The sequence below is a fragment of the Cololabis saira genome, chromosome 12 (genome assembly GCF_033807715.1).
Source record: "Cololabis saira isolate AMF1-May2022 chromosome 12, fColSai1.1, whole genome shotgun sequence".
NCBI classification, from domain to species: domain Eukaryota; kingdom Metazoa; phylum Chordata; class Actinopteri; order Beloniformes; family Belonidae; genus Cololabis; species Cololabis saira.
Genome location: NC_084598.1, coordinates 5,300,558 through 5,320,682, shown reverse-complemented (window position 1 = coordinate 5,320,682; position 20,125 = coordinate 5,300,558). Strand labels below are relative to the sequence as shown.

General features: G+C 38.7%; 1 protein-coding gene across 2 annotated transcripts; it reads left to right on the top strand.

The window, feature by feature from the left end:
• The first annotated feature begins 766 nt into the window (after positions 1-766).
• On the top strand, positions 767-19,017 carry wdr13 (WD repeat domain 13). Of its 2 annotated transcripts, none has more exons than XM_061735229.1 (10): positions 767-837; positions 6,586-6,671; positions 6,806-7,037; positions 8,299-8,408; positions 9,248-9,366; positions 9,448-9,755; positions 14,722-14,902; positions 15,758-15,899; positions 16,905-17,023; positions 18,168-19,017. In XM_061735229.1, the coding sequence occupies exons 2-10, from the start codon at positions 6,631-6,633 to the stop codon at positions 18,350-18,352; spliced, it is 1,437 nt and encodes a 478-aa protein (XP_061591213.1). In that variant the 5' UTR covers positions 767-837; positions 6,586-6,630; the 3' UTR covers positions 18,353-19,017. The 2 variants fall into 2 exon arrangements, with proteins under 2 accessions (XP_061591213.1, XP_061591212.1); XM_061735228.1 differs by having other exon boundaries at positions 9,236-9,366.
• The last annotated feature ends 1,108 nt before the right edge of the window (positions 19,018-20,125 follow it).

Sequence of the window (20,125 nt, the reverse complement as noted above, 5' to 3'; positions counted from 1 at the left end):
AAAATAACACATCATGGGTTCATTTTTAACACACCAGCGTGTCTAGTTAAGGACAACACATTTTGTGTTGCTTTCAACACAATCAGTGTGTTAGCACATTTAACACATATTGTGTGTTAAATATATCAACACAAAGTTGTGGTAAAAAACAACACAGATATGTGTTGTTTATACTTTTTTTCTAAAATCATCCTAAAATGGAATTTGTATGCTTACAATCCATAAAAAAATGCTCACAAAATAAACAAATCCCCAAACTGAATTAATTTTTTAACATCTTTTTTTAATTAATTTTAGTAGGAAATGTAAGTACATTCAATGAAATATATATTTTAAATTTTAAATTAAAATAAAAAAATGGAAACATGTAACCCCCCCCCCCCCCCAAAAAAAAAAAAAAAAAAAAAAACATTCCCAGGGTTCATTGTGAGCTTGTGTCTGTGAATCCCATTTCCCCACATTTTCCTTTGGGTGATATGAGACCTGTGAATGATTTTATACTGTATGAGTTGTACATTAGTGTTTCTGGTCATGGAAAAAACATTACTGTCAATTTTAATCCAGAAATCAGGGTTGGGGAAGAAGTTGAGGTCCCTTTCTCATTTTGGTGGGAGGGTTGTTATAGTGTCTGAAATGAGGAAATGAGATTATAAAGTTTGGATATTCGTTTTTTTTTTTAGTGTTTGCCATCTTTATGATTTATTCCATGGATTATAGCTGATATTTACATTTCTGACTGACTTCATATCGGGATTAAAAACTTCATCTGACAGGTTGCCGGTCACGCGGGTCACGTGACTCGACAGGAAGCGCAGCGATGGAGAAAAGCTAAGGAAGGTACGGCGTTTTCAAATACATTTCTACACTTCTCTCCGACGTATCGCCTCGTTGCACGTGTCATACAGTATATGAAATTGTTAAATGAATCAATTTGGGTTGGCAAATGAGTAGAAAACACGTTTTTACCCGAGGGGAATCGCCCAAAAACGTCGTGCTACCGGGTTTATTGTTAGCAGATGCTAGTTAGCTGTGCGACTGTCTGCTGTGGGTGCTGTGGGAGGAAAAACATCAGCCTGGCAACACATTCCTCACTTTAGCTTGCTTTTTTGGGTTCACGTGCAGGATTGATTTGTGACATCAAAACAGAGCCTGCAAAGCGGTAATATTTGAGCACGTCTTTCCCTGCGGGGCGTTAGTGCATCATCACGTGACTCCACACTGACATGAGGAGTCTGATCTCATTCATGTGAACGAGATCCAGCACGACTGGAACCGCAGGGATGGTCAAAGGTGTTCCTTCGTTTTTGTTCGTTCCGAACATGTATAAAAGATAAGAAAAAAAAATCCAGGTGGGCATTCCACCACATAAAAAAAAACAACATCAAAACACATATTTCAAGTTACAATGAATGAATGAATTGTTATTTATTAATGTGTCATACACCTGTAAGGTTCCAGCCTATAAGGGCTTACAAGATACAGATACACTATGCCAGCAAACAAACATCAGCTGCGTACAAACAAAAACACAAAATTATAAATTCCACTTATACATTACAGATCAAATTACTAGGGAAGAGTATTAGGACCAGGCAAGAGAAAAAACAAATTGAGAGTGGAAGATTTTTTTTTTACTGTGCACTTCGAGAAAAAAGTTGAAATTTTGTGAATAAAGTCGAAATTTCGCTTTTTTTCTCAATATTTAGGCTTTTTTCTCGACATTTTGACTTTTTTCTCGAAATTGTACTTCAAAATTAATTTCGACTTTTTTCTCAACATTTCGACTTTTTTTTTCGACATTTCGACTTTTTTCTCAACATTTTGGCTTTTTTCTCGACATTTCAACTTTTCTCTCTACATTTCGACTTTTTTCTCAACATTTCGACTTTATTCACGAAACGTCAACATTAATCTCGACTTTTTGACTTTTTTCTCGACATTTCGACTTTTTTCTCGAAGTGCATAATGAAAAAAAAATCTTCCTCCTCTAAAATATTATTTTTATTTTTCTCCTGCCTGGCCCTAATACTCTTACGTAAATTACAGATCCTTTCTCAGTTTCCATATAATTTGTCCTTTCTCTGTTTCCAGGATCTCTTTATAAAGGTAGCTATAGAGAAAAAAAACATGTAAAACCATTTCAACTTAGCATCATCCTCAGTCCAAAACAACTCAGGTTTCAAATCTTGCATTTTCTGAAATAAAAGCTGCCTGGCTTCATCAGATAATGGACAATAAAACAAAAAATGAAGTTCATCCTCAACAACATTTAAATCACAAACACTACGTCTAGATGGAAAGGGGGGTCCACGCGCACCCCCCGGATTTTTTTATGCCACCTGATTTTTTTTAATCCTTTAAATGTCTAGTTTCAGAATTTGGTCAGTGCCAAGATCAACTAATGTCTGAAAGGCTTCGTTTTCACACTTAATTGCATCTAACTCCAGACCAGAAAATTGAAATTTGAGATTGGCAAAGTAGCATCCTATCATACATACAAGCCACAGAGACTAATAAACACATTTATTTTTGCTGCAACCACCTAGCAATGACCAAAACAACCTAGCAACCACCTATCAACAACTTTTAAGACCCTAACTACCCTAGCAACCACCCTAGCAACCACCCTAGCAACCACACCTAAAAGAACTTAAAACCTCCTTGGTCTAGAAGGAAAATGGGTTTCAAGGGTAACCCCTTTTATTTATGTCATCTACTTTTTGTTATCATCAAAGTGTCTTCTTTCAGAATTTGTCAGGTGCCAACCTGAAATCATCTCCCAAAGGCTTTATTTTTTATCCTTGTACTGCGAACCCCGACCAGAAAACTCTAAACACTGACATAGTATGTGGTGCAACTTTTGTCCTAAACAACTTACAGAGACAAATTAATACATTTTCCAAGCCAACTCTGATAGGCCATCACGTAGCAACCACCTTTAAGACCCTAGCAACCCCCCTAGCAACCCCCCTAGCAACCACCCTAGCAACCGCCTCTGTAAGTTGTTTAGGACAAAAGTTACACCACATTGTAGAGACAAATGAATATATTTACCCAGGCAACTCTGTTAAAATGAACACAATAAAATAATTGTTTATTACATTTGACTACACACTGACTGTTTAAAACAAAAATCGTAAATAAAAAGGCAAAAAATGTGTGTAGGATGCAGTTAACTTGTGACTAATCGTCAAATTCGCCATCACTGAGGAGATCTTCTATCTCTAATTCTTCCATTTCTAAGTCTTCATCATTCTTATACTCGTTGTCCTCTTCATCACCAGATATATACATATGTGTGTGTATATATATATATATATATATATATATATACACACACCAGACAGCAATAGCTCCAAGCTTGATGTAATCAAGAGCACCAGGATGGGTGAGTTGAATATTTGTGAGAAAGGCCTCAAACCAGTTCAGGTACCTATGAAAAATGAATCGTTTAAAGATCAACTTAGTAAGCAATTACAAGTTTGTCACTTATTTTTACATTAAGTAATAAAAGAATAAGTTAAAATAGATTATTAATAGATTACCTGGAGTAATTGTGGCCATCATACGTGAAGAAGAGATCCGCCATGGCGCCATTACAGTGATGGAAGAGCTCGAAGTTGTTGGTTTTCACAGCAACATCCATCATGAAGACCAGCCTCGCATGATCCATCACGGAGAGCCAGAACATTCCTGTTTTACCCAGATGTCCTCTGCGTACCTTGTCTTGGTATTGTTGGCACTGACCGATCAGGTTTAGGAGTGAGGGATCCTTCAGAGTGGTGTCAAGGTTCTCCGAAGAGCAGCAGTGGATGAGGTTGATTAGGGTCTCATGTGGGATGTCTGGCTTCTCGTCATCTAGGAAGACATCGAAGAGCAGCCGTTCAAGTGCTTCTGTGACTGCCTTCAGACTAAAGAGAGCCTTGGCATATGATTTCCCACTTAGGATGTGTTTCAGGCAACCACTGGTTGGTAAATGGAAATCTACTATCGACTTCTACACGCCCATCGACCAGCCCATAACAGACAACGCAGTGGTGTATGAGATCCTCAAGAGGTCTGAGGCAGCAACCGAGGAGGTTGGACAGCCATACACGATCAACACATTTGACCTAGGAGTGGTGATGAAGGCCTGTCCTATAGTATGGAAATATGAGGAGGAATTCAGTAGGCATGTCGTCCTTATTGGCAAGTTCCATACAGCCATGAATTACAAGGGCAGGCTCACTGGCCATAAGTGTCTTGGAGCTGGCTATGCAGAGATCCTCATTGAGGCAGGCCTCGCAACCAGTGGTTGCCTGAAACACATCCTAAGTGGGAAATCATATGCCAAGGCTCTCTTTAGTCTGAAGGCAGTCACAGAAGCACTTGAACGGCTGCTCTTCGATGTCTTCCTAGATGACGAGAAGCCAGACATCCCACATGAGACCCTAATCAACCTCATCCACTGCTGCTCTTCGGAGAACCTTGACACCGCTCTGAAGGATCCCTCACTCCTAAACCTGATCGGTCAGTGCCAACAATACCAAGACAAGGTACGCAGAGGACATCTGGGTAAAACAAGAATGTTTTGGCTCTCCGTGATGGATCATGCAAGGCTGGTCTTCATGATGGATGTTGCTGTGAAAACCAACAACTTCGAGCTCTTCCATCACTGTAATGGCGCCATGGCGGATCTCTTCTTCACGTATGATGGCCACAATTACTCCAGGTAATCTATTAATAATCTATTTTAACTTATTCTTTTATTACTTAATGTAAAAATAATTGACAAACTTGTAATTGCTTACTAAGTTGATCTTTAAACGATTCATTTTTCATAGGTACCTGAACTGGTTTGAGGCCTTTCTCACAAATATTCAACTCACCCATCCTGGTGCTCTTGATTACATCAAGCTTGGAGCTATTGCTGTCTGGTGTGTGTGTATATATATATATATATATATATATATATATACACACACATATGTATATATCTGGTGATGAAGAGGACAACGAGTATAAGAATGATGAAGACTTAGAAATGGAAGAATTAGAGATAGAAGATCTCCTCAGTGATGGCGAATTTGACGATTAGTCACAAGTTAACTGCATCCTACACACATTTTTTGCCTTTTTATTTACGATTTTTGTTTTAAACAGTCAGTGTGTAGTCAAATGTAATAAACAATTATTTTATTGTGTTCATTTTAACAGAGTTGCCTGGGTAAATATATTCATTTGTCTCTACAATGTGGTGTAACTTTTGTCCTAAACAACTTACAGAGGCGGTTGCTAGGGTGGTTGCTAGGGGGGTTGCTAGGGTCTTAAAGGTGATTGCTACGTGATGGCCTATCAGAGTTGGCTTGGAAAATGTATTAATTTGTCTCTGTAAGTTGTTTAGGACAAAAGTTGCACCACATACTATGTCGGTGTTTAGAGTTTTCTGGTCGGGGTTCGCAGTACAAGTATAAAAAAATAAAGCCTTTGGGAGATGATTTCAGGTTGGCACCTGACAAATTCTGAAAGAAGACACTTTGATGATAACAAAAAGTAGATGACATAAATAAAAGGGGTTACCCTTGAAACCCATTTTCCTTCTAGACCAAGGAGGTTTTAAGTTCTTTTAGGTGTGGTTGCTAGGGTGGTTGCTAGGGTGGTTGCTAGGGTAGTTAGGGTCTTAAAAGTTGTTGATAGGTGGTTGCTAGGTTGTTTTGGTCATTGCTAGGTGGTTGCAGCAAAAATAAATGTGTTTATTAGTCTCTGTGGCTTGTATGTATGATAGGATGCTACTTTGCCAATCTCAAATTTCAATTTTCTGGTCTGGAGTTAGATGCAATTAAGTGTAAAAACGAAGCCTTTCAGACATTAGTTGATCTTGGCACTGACCAAATTCTGAAACTAGACATTTAAAGGATTAAAAAAAATCAGGTGGCATAAAAAAATCCGGGGGTGCGCGTGGACCCCCCTTTCCATCTAGACTAATAATCTTTCCTCTTCAGGAACAGAGTTATACCTACCTGTTTCTATAGAGAATCCCAGTTCACAATTGAGCACATAATGATCTTACATGTTCGAAAAGGAGTGGGAGGAAGTATAAACGTATTTAATCCCACCCCCTTTCCACAACTAAACATAAATTATATGTCTGGTTTTACTTTTTATACTATACACTAATTTTTATAAATATATATCATTTTTACAAAAATAACCTGTTTAATACAGGTTATTTTTGTTTTTTTTTGTTATTTTGTAATTTATTATTTTAATATTGCTGATCATGGCTTACAGCTTAAGAAAACTCAAATATCCTATCTCAAAAAATTAGAATATTCTGGGAATCTTAATCTTAAACTGTAAACCATAATCAGCAATATTAAAATAATAAAAGGCTTTCAATATTTCTGTTGATTTGTAATGAATCCAGAATGTATGACATTTTTTTTTTAATTGCATTACAGAAAATAAAGAACTTTATCACAATAATCTAATTTTCTGAGACAGTCCTGTAGGTTTCCCCCCCTAAATTATAACCCCCTTCCCTCCCAATGAATAATTTCTGAATGTGTAGTTTACGTGTTCTAATATGAGCTGTGTGTGTTGCAGGGCCTGCCTGGCACTGGGTTCCTCTTCACTTACAGTGCTTGAGGAATGGCAGCAGTTTGGCAGCAGGTGTTGGCCGTGGACGCAAGGTGAGACTCAACCCTGCAGCCGGCTTTAATAGAGGAAAAAGAATCCTCGAGAAGCTATTCAGACGTGTAATTGTGTATGGATTATTTGTGTGAGTTATATTGTGTGCTTGTGTCCCGTTTATCTCCCTTTCCAGGTACAATGCTTACCGCACGCCTACCTTCCCACAGTTCCGAACTCAGTACATCCGCCGACGCAGCCAGCTGCTCAGGGAGAACGCCAAGTGTGGCTTTGAGCCGGGGCTGCGCAGGCAGTACCTGAGGCTGCGCAGCCAGCTGCTGGCCCTGCGCTACGGGCCCCTGTCTGAGCAGAGCAGCTTCAGGGCCAGCAGTGTGCGCAGCTCCCGCACCACACTGGACCGCATGGAGGTCAGACTCTAAGAAACAGAAAGGCCAGGGAAGGTAGAAGACAAGAGAATAGGCACAGGTGTCTGTACTGGTTTGGAGATGGGAGATTTAAAAATATCCTCACGTTGAAAAGAAAATGTAGGTTACAGCAAGTAAGAGCCAAGCAACACTTTGGTTGCCATTCATATTTACTGAGCAGCTTGGTTGAAATGGCTGGCTTTGCCCTCAGATACGGGCGGTATATAGAGGGTCTGCATTGACGTCACTTCCCCACTGGACCAGCCCCCTTACTCGCACTGAGTGGCAACAATGGCTGCAACTAGTGGAGAAGACGGGATAACAGCCGATTATCGGCTTAAATTAAAGTCAGTTGGACTTGACAGTGACCCGTACAGTTACCTCAAGAACCAGTGGTCCATGGACATTAATATTTGATACAGTTACCAAGAACCAGTGGTCCATGGACATTAATATTTGGTACAGTTACCAAGAACCAGTGGTCCATGGACATTAATATTTGGTACAGTTACCAAGAACCAGTGGTCCATGGACATTAATATTTGGTACAGTTACCAAGAACCAGTGGTCCATGGACATTAATATTTGGCCACGAATTGAGTTTCCTGATATTTATATGTACTTAATTTCTACGCCGGGGAAATACTCGAAGCAAAGCTTGAAGGCTTACAAAAGTCTTGACGCTTGGTCCGACTTCAAGGCAGGATTTGTTGTAGAAATTAAAGTGATGAGGACACTGAACTTTATGATTTGACCGTTTAACGTTAGCTACCCAAAAATCCAACATTACCTGATACAAAATGGGAACCGCAAATCCACGTTTCGGTGTCTGGAATCCAGTTGTTTCTGTGAATTGCAGCGATACATTTGTCTCTCTTAAGCTTATTTTTCGGCAATCTGTAAAACGATAACTCAGATTTCTTGCTAAATCTATGAGTACAGCTCTTTCCCATTTTAGATGTTTTCCAGATGCTCAAACTGAAAGTTTACGCTGACACTCAGTCTTTCTGCCACTCAGTCTTTCTGCCACTCAGTCTTTCCGACACTCAGTCTTTCTGCCACTCAGTGGGCGTAACCCGCTGTGAAGTTGCATCTGTGACGTCATGCGCATTCCCTCTATTAACGTAAACGTTCATGCTAATATTATAACGTTTGAAATGTGTAATAATGACTATATAGTGATTGTTGAGTTCATTTCAGTCCTCACTTGTACTCACTCGTTTGAGGTTCTCTCTCTGGTGTTGATCTTGTCCCCGTGTGGCAGGACTTTGAGGAGGACCCCCGCGCCCAGGGTGCTCGTGGTCATCGCCGTTCTGTCAGCAGAGGCTCCTACCAGCTACAGGCCCAGATGAACAGGGCCGTCTACGATGAGAGGTACTGGGAACACTGCTAAAAAGAGCACCTCAACCCATTTCATTTTCTTTTGTTACTGTTCACAAGTCTGGTATGTAGGGCTGGGCGATATATCGAGATTTTAATATATATCGATATATTTTCAAATGCGATATGGTACGAGACAATATCGTTCATATCGATTATTAAAGAAAAAAAAAGATGTTTTAAATTTTTTTTATGATTTTGATATAGCTTATTTTGTGACAAATTGACTTGAATGTTTTATTTGAGATTTTCACAAATGTTTTGTTATTTGCTATTTGTTATTACTGTCAACCTCAGTGGAAAAGTCTGCCTGTTACTGTCTACATTGTATTAATTGCACGGTGTATTTCAATTTAATTGTTATGCAGGAAAGGGATATTTGTTTTATTTTATTCAAGAAGCATTTTTATTCTATATATGCAGGCAGTTTATTTTTATTTCATTTGTTTTATACATTTTGATATTGTGCAGACCTCTGTTAATAAAAGGTACCTGTGTGACATTTGGCACGAGGCTTTGTATTAAAACTGACTGTTTTTTTAAGGGTTTGCCTCAGAAAAAAATGAAGCTAACAGAGATGCTATGCTATAATGCTTTGGGGGAAACCCCAATTATGGCACAGAAAAAATATCGATATATATCGAGTATGGCCATTCAGCTAAAAAATATCGAGATATAACTTTTGGTCCATATCGCCCAGCCCTACTGGTATGGATGCACTTTGTAATGATCAGGCTTCTTATATTGAGTTGTCATCTATAGAAGAGGGTTGTAAGGTGTAAGTTACTTGTTTGTGTGGTGCACTTAATCTCTGACTACAGGCCTCCGGGCAGTCTGGTTCCCACTTCAGTGGCAGAAGCCAGTCGTGCCATGGCAGGGGACACAACACTTAGTGAAAATTATGCCTTTGCTGGCATGCATCACATATTTGACCAGCATGTTGACTCTGCTGGTATGTATATTTGTCTGTATTTAAAACAGTCACTTGGTGAACTTTCAACATGGTCGTAACTGTCTCCGACTTCCTTTTAAGTTCCACGCTTACAGTTTGCCAATGATGACAAGCACCTCCTCGCCTGCTGCTCATTGGACGGCACCCTCTCCATTATGACGCTGTCCCCACCTCCTCCCAGCGTGAAGGTGACCCTGAAAGGACACGGAGGTCCCGTCACAGACTTTGCATGGTCTTTAAGCAATGACATCATTGTGTCAACATCACTCGATGGCACTCTGCGTATTTGGAACACAGAGGACGGTCGATGCATCCGAGAGGTCAGAGACCCAGAATCCAGCGAGCTGCTCTGCTGCACCTTCCAGCCCATGAATAATAATCTCACTGTGGTGAGTTCCTCTCACACATGCTTGCAGATCTGTGTCTCCTGTAGTGTCATAAAAACGAGGTGAGGTATACTCACTTGGAAAAATATACATTTGCTGGATGACTTTTATTTATTTAATGAAATAATTCCCATAATAATCTTTTAGTTCTTTACTGTGATTCTTGAGTGAGGTTACCAGCTTCCAGTCTGCCTCAAATGACCTCAAACACTATATACAAAAGTTGCATTTGAGTTCAATGTTGGGCTGCCACTAACGATTATTTTCTTGTCGATTAATCTATCGATTTTTTTTTTTTAGATTAATCTTACGATTTCTTTTTTCACTTTTTGATACAACTTTCTGTTAAATGCCAAAAAATAATACATTTTACCACTCTCACAATGTTTTACTTTTAAATTTGAAAAAAATACAATACATTTCATACATAAACCAAAGCAAAAGCGTCTTGGGGCATCATTTGGTTTATTCAGATCAATCTCCATAAATCTAAAATAACTTACCGGTATTCAAAGCCCCAAAAGTGCAAAGATTGTTTAAGACATCACTTTGTTTAAACGTCCATAATTTTAACATAAATTCTGCCTAATGTTGTAAGTCTGAATGGTTTCCATCACAAGCGTTAGCAGCATTCATGTTGATAAAGTTGTTGGTAAAATTAATTGAACAAAAAGAATTGGGGTTGATGATATGCAACAACCTTGAACGTGTCGTCTAGCTGCATGCAGTACTGTCACCATGTCTGTTCACGTTGCTCAAATTTTCTCGATTACAAAACAAAAACTTCTAAATATTCCACAAATGTGTAGTAAGTTCGCCTAAAATTATTTTCCACTTTTTTGTCCATTGATTTAATGTGCAGCGCACCATATTCATGTTTGTTCTGTATGTGTTTGTTTGCTCGAGTGAATTGGGATGTAGGACTTTAGTCAAATGAATGGAAAACACTTTGCTGCCTCCCTGACACACTGGCCACCTGTCCAGGAAGTCCCTCGTGTCTTGCTCAGTGAGAACAGACTCCAGTCCCCATTGTCTCCATGTAAATAAAGGAGTGTAGATCATGTATGGTTGAGTGTATTTCTGTCGTTTCTGATCATGCTTTTCCTGGTGTTGCAGGAGTAATGCAAATAGGCCATTATGCATTTGAAAAGATGGACGCCTGTGGCATCTGAACATTCGGCAGTAATTATCTTGTGTTTTTTGGATTCAGAAATGACCACATTTGGATTTTATTTTGGGGGGGGGGGGTGACACTTGAACCTGATTGGACAAAAATACTTCTCTGAGAACAGTAATGTTTAATTGATCATTGTTTTAATTCAAATTGACCACTATTATACTGTTCCTAGATTGAGTGTAGCTAAGAAAGAAACATAACTTGTGTATAAATTTATTCACTTGTCATGGTGAAAGTTGGAAGCTTCATTGGATGAAGGTTTATTGCAGTAATATTTTCTTATGGCATCCACTGATTAGTCTTTTAAATGTTTTTTATGCATTGTGTTTGCTCTTAGATCCAGTATCTACATGAACTGACACAAATAGTATTTGAGGGTGATTGTGTCAAATAGGGCGAGGATTTTATTAAGGCTGATTTGAGTAGCATGTGAGACAAGGTGCTGGTACAACCTTGATGATTACCTATCCTGTCATGTACCTGGAGACAGCAGGTTGTTTTGCAGTAGCAGCGGCTGCCCATCCATCCATGATCCACCCATGTTTCCTCCTGTTCAGGGTGGTGGTGGGCCTGCTGGAGCCGGCCCCGGCTCTCTGCAGGGGAAAGGCAGGGGAACATCCTGGACAGGTTGCCAGTTCATCGGCAGCACCTTTGTTTTATTTCCTGGCTAAACATCCCCATTCAATTCATGAACATTTTGTCATGAAATGGGTCTGGTACCGCTCCCAGTCACAGCCATTTCCAATCACAAACATAAAAATCAACAAACAAGATAACACAGGTTTTTCCCTGGTCAACATTGTGATTATTTTGAAGGTCTGGGCTTGAAGCATAAAGCTTATCTTGCCCACCTTTTAACAGAATAGAATATACAAAAAGAACAAATGAAGTATCATAAGTCTACACAAAATAATAATAATAGTAATAATAACAATAATGACGATGATGATGATAATAATAATAGTAATATGAATAATAATAGCTGTAAGAGACATACAGAGGATCACAGTGTTTATTTGTGTGTGCGTGTGAGGGGGGCGTTTCCCACGGGAGTAGGCGTGTGTGCGTGCGTAAAGGTGCGCTCTCACCAGGTGGTCTAGATGAGATGAGAGAGAGTCAGGGTTGGCAGCCGTAATTTTTGTTGACCGCTTTTGTCATTTTTATTCACTCATTCATCACCCTTTTTTGTTATCAGTTAAATCCATTGGTTTCTATTCCTATCCTATACCATTTTGTTGCGCTGTAATAGCCTGATGTTTTAAAACAATAAATGCACGCAAAAGGCATCCTGGATCTCAGCTCATGTGTCACCATAACTAGCGCGTCATACAAATCTGAATAAGGATCCAACCTCACACTCTCCGGCGGCTAAGGAAAATGTTTATAGCCGCAACAATAGCAATAATAATGATAATAATAATAATGATAGCTCTGAAAACAGAAAGTGAAAAGATGCTAACGAAACCGACAAAACCAATTTAAGTTGTCATTTTATCTCATGCATGTGTACATTCTTCTTTGTTTGCTTATTGTGCTTCTATATATGTGTCAATTACCTTTGCTTTGAATAATATCTTGTATGCTTTTATTGAGTTTGCTAGTTTAAGGTCGTTATCTAATGAGTTCCACAATTTTACTCCTAAAACAGATATGCATCTGGCCTTTGTGTTTGTTCTTATTGCTGTTGTGTCAAACATTGCTGTTCCCCTGATTACGTACTGAATCAATCGCAAAAGATATTCGAAAGTATCAAGAGCGTTGCAGAATTGTAAATAACATGTTGGATCAGTTTTTACTGCAAAATGGATACCAGTCATTCACCGGTGCTCCTACTCCAGTGTCCAACACTCTGGACGTCCTTTATTGATACTAGTTTGGTTGTCACTGCCGATGTCCCATGCTTTCTTTCTCTGACTGGTTGTATGCCTGACATGTGGCATGTAGATGCAATTTCTGCATCTATTGATACTTACCCCTGGAAATCAGTCAAATCCAGAGGAACCAGACACTGGTGTAGGCTCTCTGTCAGAGGCTCAGAAACAAGAGAAATGGACTTCCTTTTTCTTTGTTCTTGAAGACGTTTTACTTTCGTCCTCAACCACAAAGAAAAAAGAAGCCCAGTTTCCTTGATCCACTCCTTTTGTGTGTCAAGAAGAAAATAACTAAGATGGCTGACCAGACGTATTGTCTTAGTCACACAAAAGCAGCACAAAGGGACTTGTGCAGTTTTGAGCTCAGCAGGTCCCTCTGCAGCGGCGGAGGTTACAAAACCCTTGCTTGGTCCCCGTCTCATTTTCTTTTCCATCTCTTCCATCATCACCTTCTCTTAGTCACTTCCGTCCTGATGTCAGCTGTAGCTCTGAGACTAGTTTCATCGTTGGTGTGACATTGAGCCTTAAAGCGAGCACATAGTTACCGCATGGCAACCAGAACAGGAGTTCAAGGTTACTTTGGCTGGCTTTTGCTGATAATAGGAACAAGGGACTGTGAGAGTTTAGCCGGTTCTACAGACCACGCTCCTTAAAATGTCATCACATTTAAAAAAAAATTTTTTTTACACTTTGTGTCAGACTGTATAGAAGTTTGTCTTTTCCTTGCTTTACCCAGAAACATCCAATGAGATTTTACTTCCTCTTCAAAATTCATAAAATTAATCATAAGGAATTTTTATTTTATTCCAAATGTTTCTTCTTTTTAACAGTGAAATGCATCAACTGAGTACTGCACACAGAGGAAACAAGCTCCAGATGGAACCACTTTAAATAATGCATGAATACATATCTGTGTGTGTGTTCATGTGTATGTGTGTGTATATGTGTGTGTGTGTGTGTGTGTGTGTGTGTGTGTGTGTGTGTGTGTGTATGTGTGTATATACTGTACATCTGTGTGTGTATGTACAGTATATGTATATGTGATACATATATGTATCCATCCAACATGTTCACTGATATTGTTTTGGTTATGAAAAGCAATATTTAATTCTGTGTATGTGTGTGTATGTATATGTATATGTGTGTGTGTGTGTATATATATATATATATATATATATATATATATAATATATACACAGGACTGTCTCAGAAAATTAGAATATTGTGATCAAGTTCTTTATTTTCTGTAATGCAATTAAAAAAAACAAAAATGTCATACATTCTGGATTCATTACAAATCAACTGAAATATTGCAAGCCTTTTATTATTTTAATATTGATGATTAAAGCTTACAGTTTAAGATTAAGATTCCCAGAATATTCTAATTTTTTGAGATAGGATATTTGAGTTTTCTTAAGCTGTAAGCCATGATCAGCAATATTAAAATAATAAAAGGCTTGCAATATTTCAGTTGATTTGTAATGAATCCAGAATGTATGACATTTTTGTTTTTGTACTTGCATTACAGAAAATCACAATATTCTAATTTTCTGAGACAGTCCTGTGTATATACACACACACACAGAAAAACTGTGTAGATGTTGATCAAAATTTCCGAATTAAATATTGTCTTTCATAACCAAAATGATATCAGTGAACATGTTGGATGATTTATATACAACTGTTACCTTTTTGATGATTAATATTTTTCCTGAAGATGATGCTGTCAAAGCTGAGTGGTGTACGTTAGTGCTGACTGACACACACAAGCCTGACTCATTAAGTGAGACGTGAAAGAAATGGATTTGCTTTTCACACGTCTTAGTTTCGGCAGCAAAAACCACAACAACTGATGCATTTCACATTCAGCTTCTCTCTGGAGAAAACGGTAAAGGTCTTCACTCGTAGTTCTGTGTTCCAGGTGGGAAACAGCAAGAACCTCCTGCAGGTGGTAAACATCTCCACTGGGAAGAAGGTGAAGGGGGGTTCCAGTAAGCTGACGGGCCGCGTGCTGTCTCTCTCCTTTGATGCTCCGGGGAAGATCCTCTGGGCTGGAGATGACAGGGGCTGCATCTTCTCCTTCCTCTTTGATATGGCAACAGGTAACAGTCAGGCCATTACCATCCAGACAAAGCTAATGTTGCATATCCTAATCAGAGGTGTCTTCAGTATTCACATTCATTACTCAGGTAGAAGTATAGATACTAGAGTTTAAAAATACTCCTGTAGAAGTTGAAGTATCAACTCAAGTTTTTTACTCAAGTAAAAGTATAAAAGTACTGGTTTCAAAACTACTTAAAGTATAAAAGTAAAAGTAATGTAAGGGGGAAAAAAGCCATTAAGGACAAAAGCCATTGAAAATGAATGTATCTTAGTATAATGTAAATATATTAAAGAAGCATATATGTGTACTATTGAGCATTAACATGTGTTTCAGAGAGCAGCAGATATGATGACTAGTTGCCTATAAGTATTGTAATGGTGCAAAAAGTCAAACTTCAGAGGCATGTTATCATTTATCCTAACCTTTATTGGAATGTACATCCAAGTTTAGTTGCAGGAATCTGAGGGAACGGATGTAAGAACAAAACTGGACAAGAACATCTGAAACAACCACAACCAAATTCACTCTATCCGGATTTTAAAGGCCGAAATGAAATAGAGTAACGAGGCTGTTTTTAAAATGTAAGGAGTAAAAAGTACAGATAATCGCGTGAAAATGTAAGGAGTAAAAGTAAAAAGTCGTCTGAAAAATAATTACTCCAGTGAAGTATAGATAACCAAAATTTCTACTTAAGTAAGGTAACGAAGTATTTGTACTTCGTTACTTGACACCTCTGATCCTAATCTTTTTTTTTGTTTGTTTTTTTAATGAAAAATGAGTGTGAAAGCTGTGAATGTGTCTCTTTGGTGCTCTGGTGGATCTGCTCCTCTCACTTCCACCCCCATCCCCACAGGGAAGCTGACCAAAGCCAAGCGCCTGGTGGTGAGTGAAGGCAGCTCCATCTGCAGCATCTCTGCTCGCTCCTGGATCAGCCGCGAGGCCAGAGACCCCTCCCTGCTGGTCAACGCCTGCGTCAATAAGCTGCTGCTGTACAGGTCAGCTTCTTATAGACAACCCCTGCTTATTACTGGCCACTTCAGTTTTTGTAAAAAAAAAAAAAAAAAAAAAAAAAGGCTTTAAAGCAGCACTATGAAACGTTTCCACCTTAATCTAATATTTCATCATCATCATTGTGATGGTACATCAACTTCCAACAGGTTTAATGAACCTCTGTCATGGTCTGAGGGGTCTGTATCGCCTTCACTGGCACTATGTAACTTTGAGGAGCATGGTAGGAACCCTGCCACACTAAAAAACTACACATTTTTACGGCTTTGACTGCTTTACGGCATACGTCACTTCCCCCTCCTTCCCCATTCGTAGTCCAGACCAAAGCTGGGCGGAGCGTGGAGCGCAGAGCTCAGGAGAACTGGTGGTGAGCTGAACGTGGAGCTGTTATCATGGCCGAAGCAGCGGAAAATCCGAAGAAAATAAAAGTTTTATTGGAGAATTAGAATGTTTTCACATACAGGGAATGGGCATTCAGTTATTCACAGGTTATAAAGTATTTTGTCAGTAAGTATGTTGGACTACTAATTTATGACGAAGTCCCTCTAAAAAACGTGACAGGAAAAAGATGCAGTAGAACAAAACCAGAGCGTTTGTAGTTTGGGTTCATTATCTCACTGAAACAGGACAGCTGCTAATAAAACCAAGTTCCACCAACATCGTCATATTGTTTAGCCAAAAATAGATACATTACCTCTTCACTATCCATCCTGCAAACGACCGCTGAAAACAGAAAAGTAGTTTTGAAAGTCCGTCCCATCTTATTTCATTCACTATCAAAACAAATGCAGCGACGGGGACAGGAGTTTTCCGGCAGTACGCGCTGGTGCTCATGGGAAATGTAGTTATTTCTGGTAAAGCACTACCGGTTTGGTCCAAAGGAGCCGCCAAACTCAACAAAAGCTGAAAGTTACATTGTGCTGCTTTAAGCCAATAACATCTTTACTCTGAGATGTAGATTTTGATCAGTTGTGCCACTTTCACATTTGCAGGGTGGTAGACAACGAAGGCGCACTACAACTGAAGAAAAGCTTCCCCATCCAGCAAGGATCTCAGTACGTTCACAGCATCTTCTGCCCCCTCATGTCCTTCAGACAAGGGGCCTGTGTGGGTAAGAAGTCTTCTGGTTCCGTCCGTGGTTTGTTCCACTCTCTCTGTGGTCTTGTAGTGTGGCTGCTCCTATATCTGAATAGAGAATTAGACCACAGTGTATTACTTGCTGCAGGCTATCCAGTGTGGAAAAAATATAGGCAAAAATAGCATGCTGCAGCTGCTTTTGGGAAGAAAAAAAAAAAAGGAATATCAATCTTTGAGCAAACAAGGAAGCCCGTGTTTTGCTACAATTTTCTAATACGAGTCTGGTAAACAGCTTGCACTACTTTACCGTAAAGCTTTTCTTAATTTCCTCTGAGTCAACAGCTACACACTGCAAAATCTCAAAATCTTAACAAGAATATTTGTCTTATTTCTAGTTAAAATGTCTCATTTTTAGTCAAAGAAAATCTCATTACACTTTAAACAAGACTCATCACTGGAAAAAACAACAATTTTCACCTGTTTTAAGTAGATTTTCACTTAAAATAATAGAAAAATCTTTTTTTTGCTTGTAATCAGAAGATAAATCTTGTCCTACTGGCAGATTTTTCTACTTATTTAAAGTGAAAATGTACTTGAAACAGGTGAAAATTGTCAAATAAGTAATTTTTCTGGTAATGACTCTTGTTTTAAGTGTAATGAGAAATGCACTGAGAAATGCACTGCAAAAACTCAAAATCTTACCAGGAATATTTGTCTTATTTCTAGTTAAAATGTCTCATTTTTAGTCAATAAATCTCATTACACTAAAAACAAGAGTCATTACCAGAAAATTTACTTATTTGACAATTTTCACCTATTTCAAGTAAATTTTCACTTTAAATAAGTAGAAAAATCTGCCAGTGGGACAAGATTTATCTTCTCATTACAAGCAAAAAAATCTTGTTCCTCTGGCAGATTTTTCGACTTATTTTAAGGGAAAATCTACTTGAAACAGGTGAAAATTGTTATTTTTTCCAGTGATGAGTCTTTTTTTAAGTGTAATGAGATTTTTTGACTAAAAATGACACATTTTAACTAGAAATAAGACAAATATTCCTGGTAAGATTTTGAGTTTTTGCAGTGCATTTTGTTTTAACAACTCATCTCATCATGGTTGCTTCTGCTTGTCCTTTTTTCTAATTCTATTCCCCATTTGATGACTTCTTCGTTGGCCTCAGTCACTGGCAGTGAGGATGGCTGCGTCTACTTCTTTGACGTGGAACGCAACACCAAGGCCATCGTGAACAAGTTGCAGGGTCACGGGGGACCAGTCCTGGACGTGAGTTTCAACTGTGACGAGAGTCTGCTGGCGTCTGCCGATTCCACCGGCATGGTTATCGTCTGGAGGCGGGAGCAGAAGTGACTGAGTCACCGGGCGACAGCTTCCATCCGCTGCGTGTGAAAGGCCTGCTGTTCTTTAACCGTCCAAATAACAATCTGTCGATTTTCACTGGAATGAAACAGGCTGCATTTAACGTTTAATGACATTCAAGTGCAATCAAATGGAATGCCATCCTGTGTCGGTGATAGAGTTGTCTTAGAAATATTTTGGGTGGGAGGTGGGTTGTTTCTTTGTACGTGTGTCTGTCAGTACTCCTCCAGCTTCATCTGAGAAATAGCTTTCCAGTAAAGACAGAGTGCTACTACCATGCATGTGTCATGGCTTACCTCCAGCCTGTGTGGATGTGACTGAATGCACACGAAGAGGATGCAACATAATCTTACTGCAAAAGCAACACTTTGTATCACACTGACGTTCCCTCTGGCATAGATCTAGTTCACTATTTATGTAACTGTTATTCAAGCAGTGTAATGAAGTGTAGTAAAACAGCCTTGTTTGCTCTCAGTTGCCTGTTTGCGTTTGAGACCATGTGCATGAAGCTGAAATCAGAATCAGTCAGTAGGTCTAACAAATCAGTCTCCGCTAAAGATAAGTGTGTTTATAACTATGTTTGTACTTGTGTGTGTACTCCATTAATATTGGTTGCAGTCATAATTTATTTAACACACAATAAATTGCTGTAATAATTGGTTGTCTTTCTTTTGTACGTATGGAAACTGCGTCGAAACAATAATTGAATCATATTATATTCACAGGATTCTGTTGCTACCTCATGATTTAAATAACATAATTTGACCGTTGCTGCATTTTCTGAAATGCAGCAAATGAATACCAAAGACGGTACTGATCTCCAGTAGGGCTGGGGATCGATTCAAATGTCAAGAATCGATTCGATTCCGATTATTAAGATTCAGAATCGATTATCAGGATTTGATCTGATTCGGTTCCGATATTGATTTGGGTTAGTGTTATTAAAACAGTTTTTTGAGCTGTTGCATGAATGATATGACTGTAGTTATGCAAAATATTACTACTAGTATTATATTGAGATTAAACAGCAAGTATTGGCAGCTAATGATGCTGTAAGGACCAATCAGCTCCCAGAATGTTGATAGAACTGCTTTCAGAAACATCGTGGGTCAGAATTACCAAACAGATCCAGGGAGGAAACAGAGACGGATGAAATCGGTTTTATTTTTTCCCACATTCCGCTTTTATTTGTTCCATTTTCGGTCTATTTTGGTTTTTAATTTTTGAGCATTTGGTTTTTAGCATTTTTTGCAAATGTAACCCCAAGACAGTTTATAAAGTAATGAAATATAGACAATTTATGCAATTATAACCTAACACTTTAATGTTTTCATACCTTTAAACATATTTAAAGGCAAAAAAATGGCACCAGTTATTCTCGTGTCCAACAAAACATTCATTTTTTGGGGATAAACAAAAAAATAACCAAAAGTTGTAATGTAATGATGAAAAAAAAAATAAATAAAATCGATCTTTAGACATATGAATTGATTTTTAGGAATTAATATGAGAATCGATTTAGAATTGGGAAATCGATTTTTTCAACACAGGCCTAATCTCCAGGGTCTTGGGGCGACCATTTGGAGTTCCTAGTGCTCTGTCTTGACAGATAACTTGCAATGAAAATTTTCTACAAGTTAAGCTCCATATTGGATGGATTTCATGTCCTTGGTGATTTCCCTCAGACTTTTGCCATCATGTCTTCTCCTTTGCAAATATAAATCACTAAACTGTGGCCATCCCCTAACTGAGATGGCGCAATAT

Coding starts and splice junctions, on each gene's coding strand:
- wdr13 (XM_061735228.1), top strand. CDS start 6,631: ATGGCAGCAGTTTGGCAGCAGGTGTTGGCCGTGGACGCAAG. Junction 9,756..14,721: donor TGAATAATAATCTCACTGTG/GTGAGTTCCTCT, acceptor TCTGTGTTCCAG/GTGGGAAACAGCAAGAACCT. Junction 17,024..18,167: donor CAGACAAGGGGCCTGTGTGG/GTAAGAAGTCTT, acceptor CGTTGGCCTCAG/TCACTGGCAGTGAGGATGGC.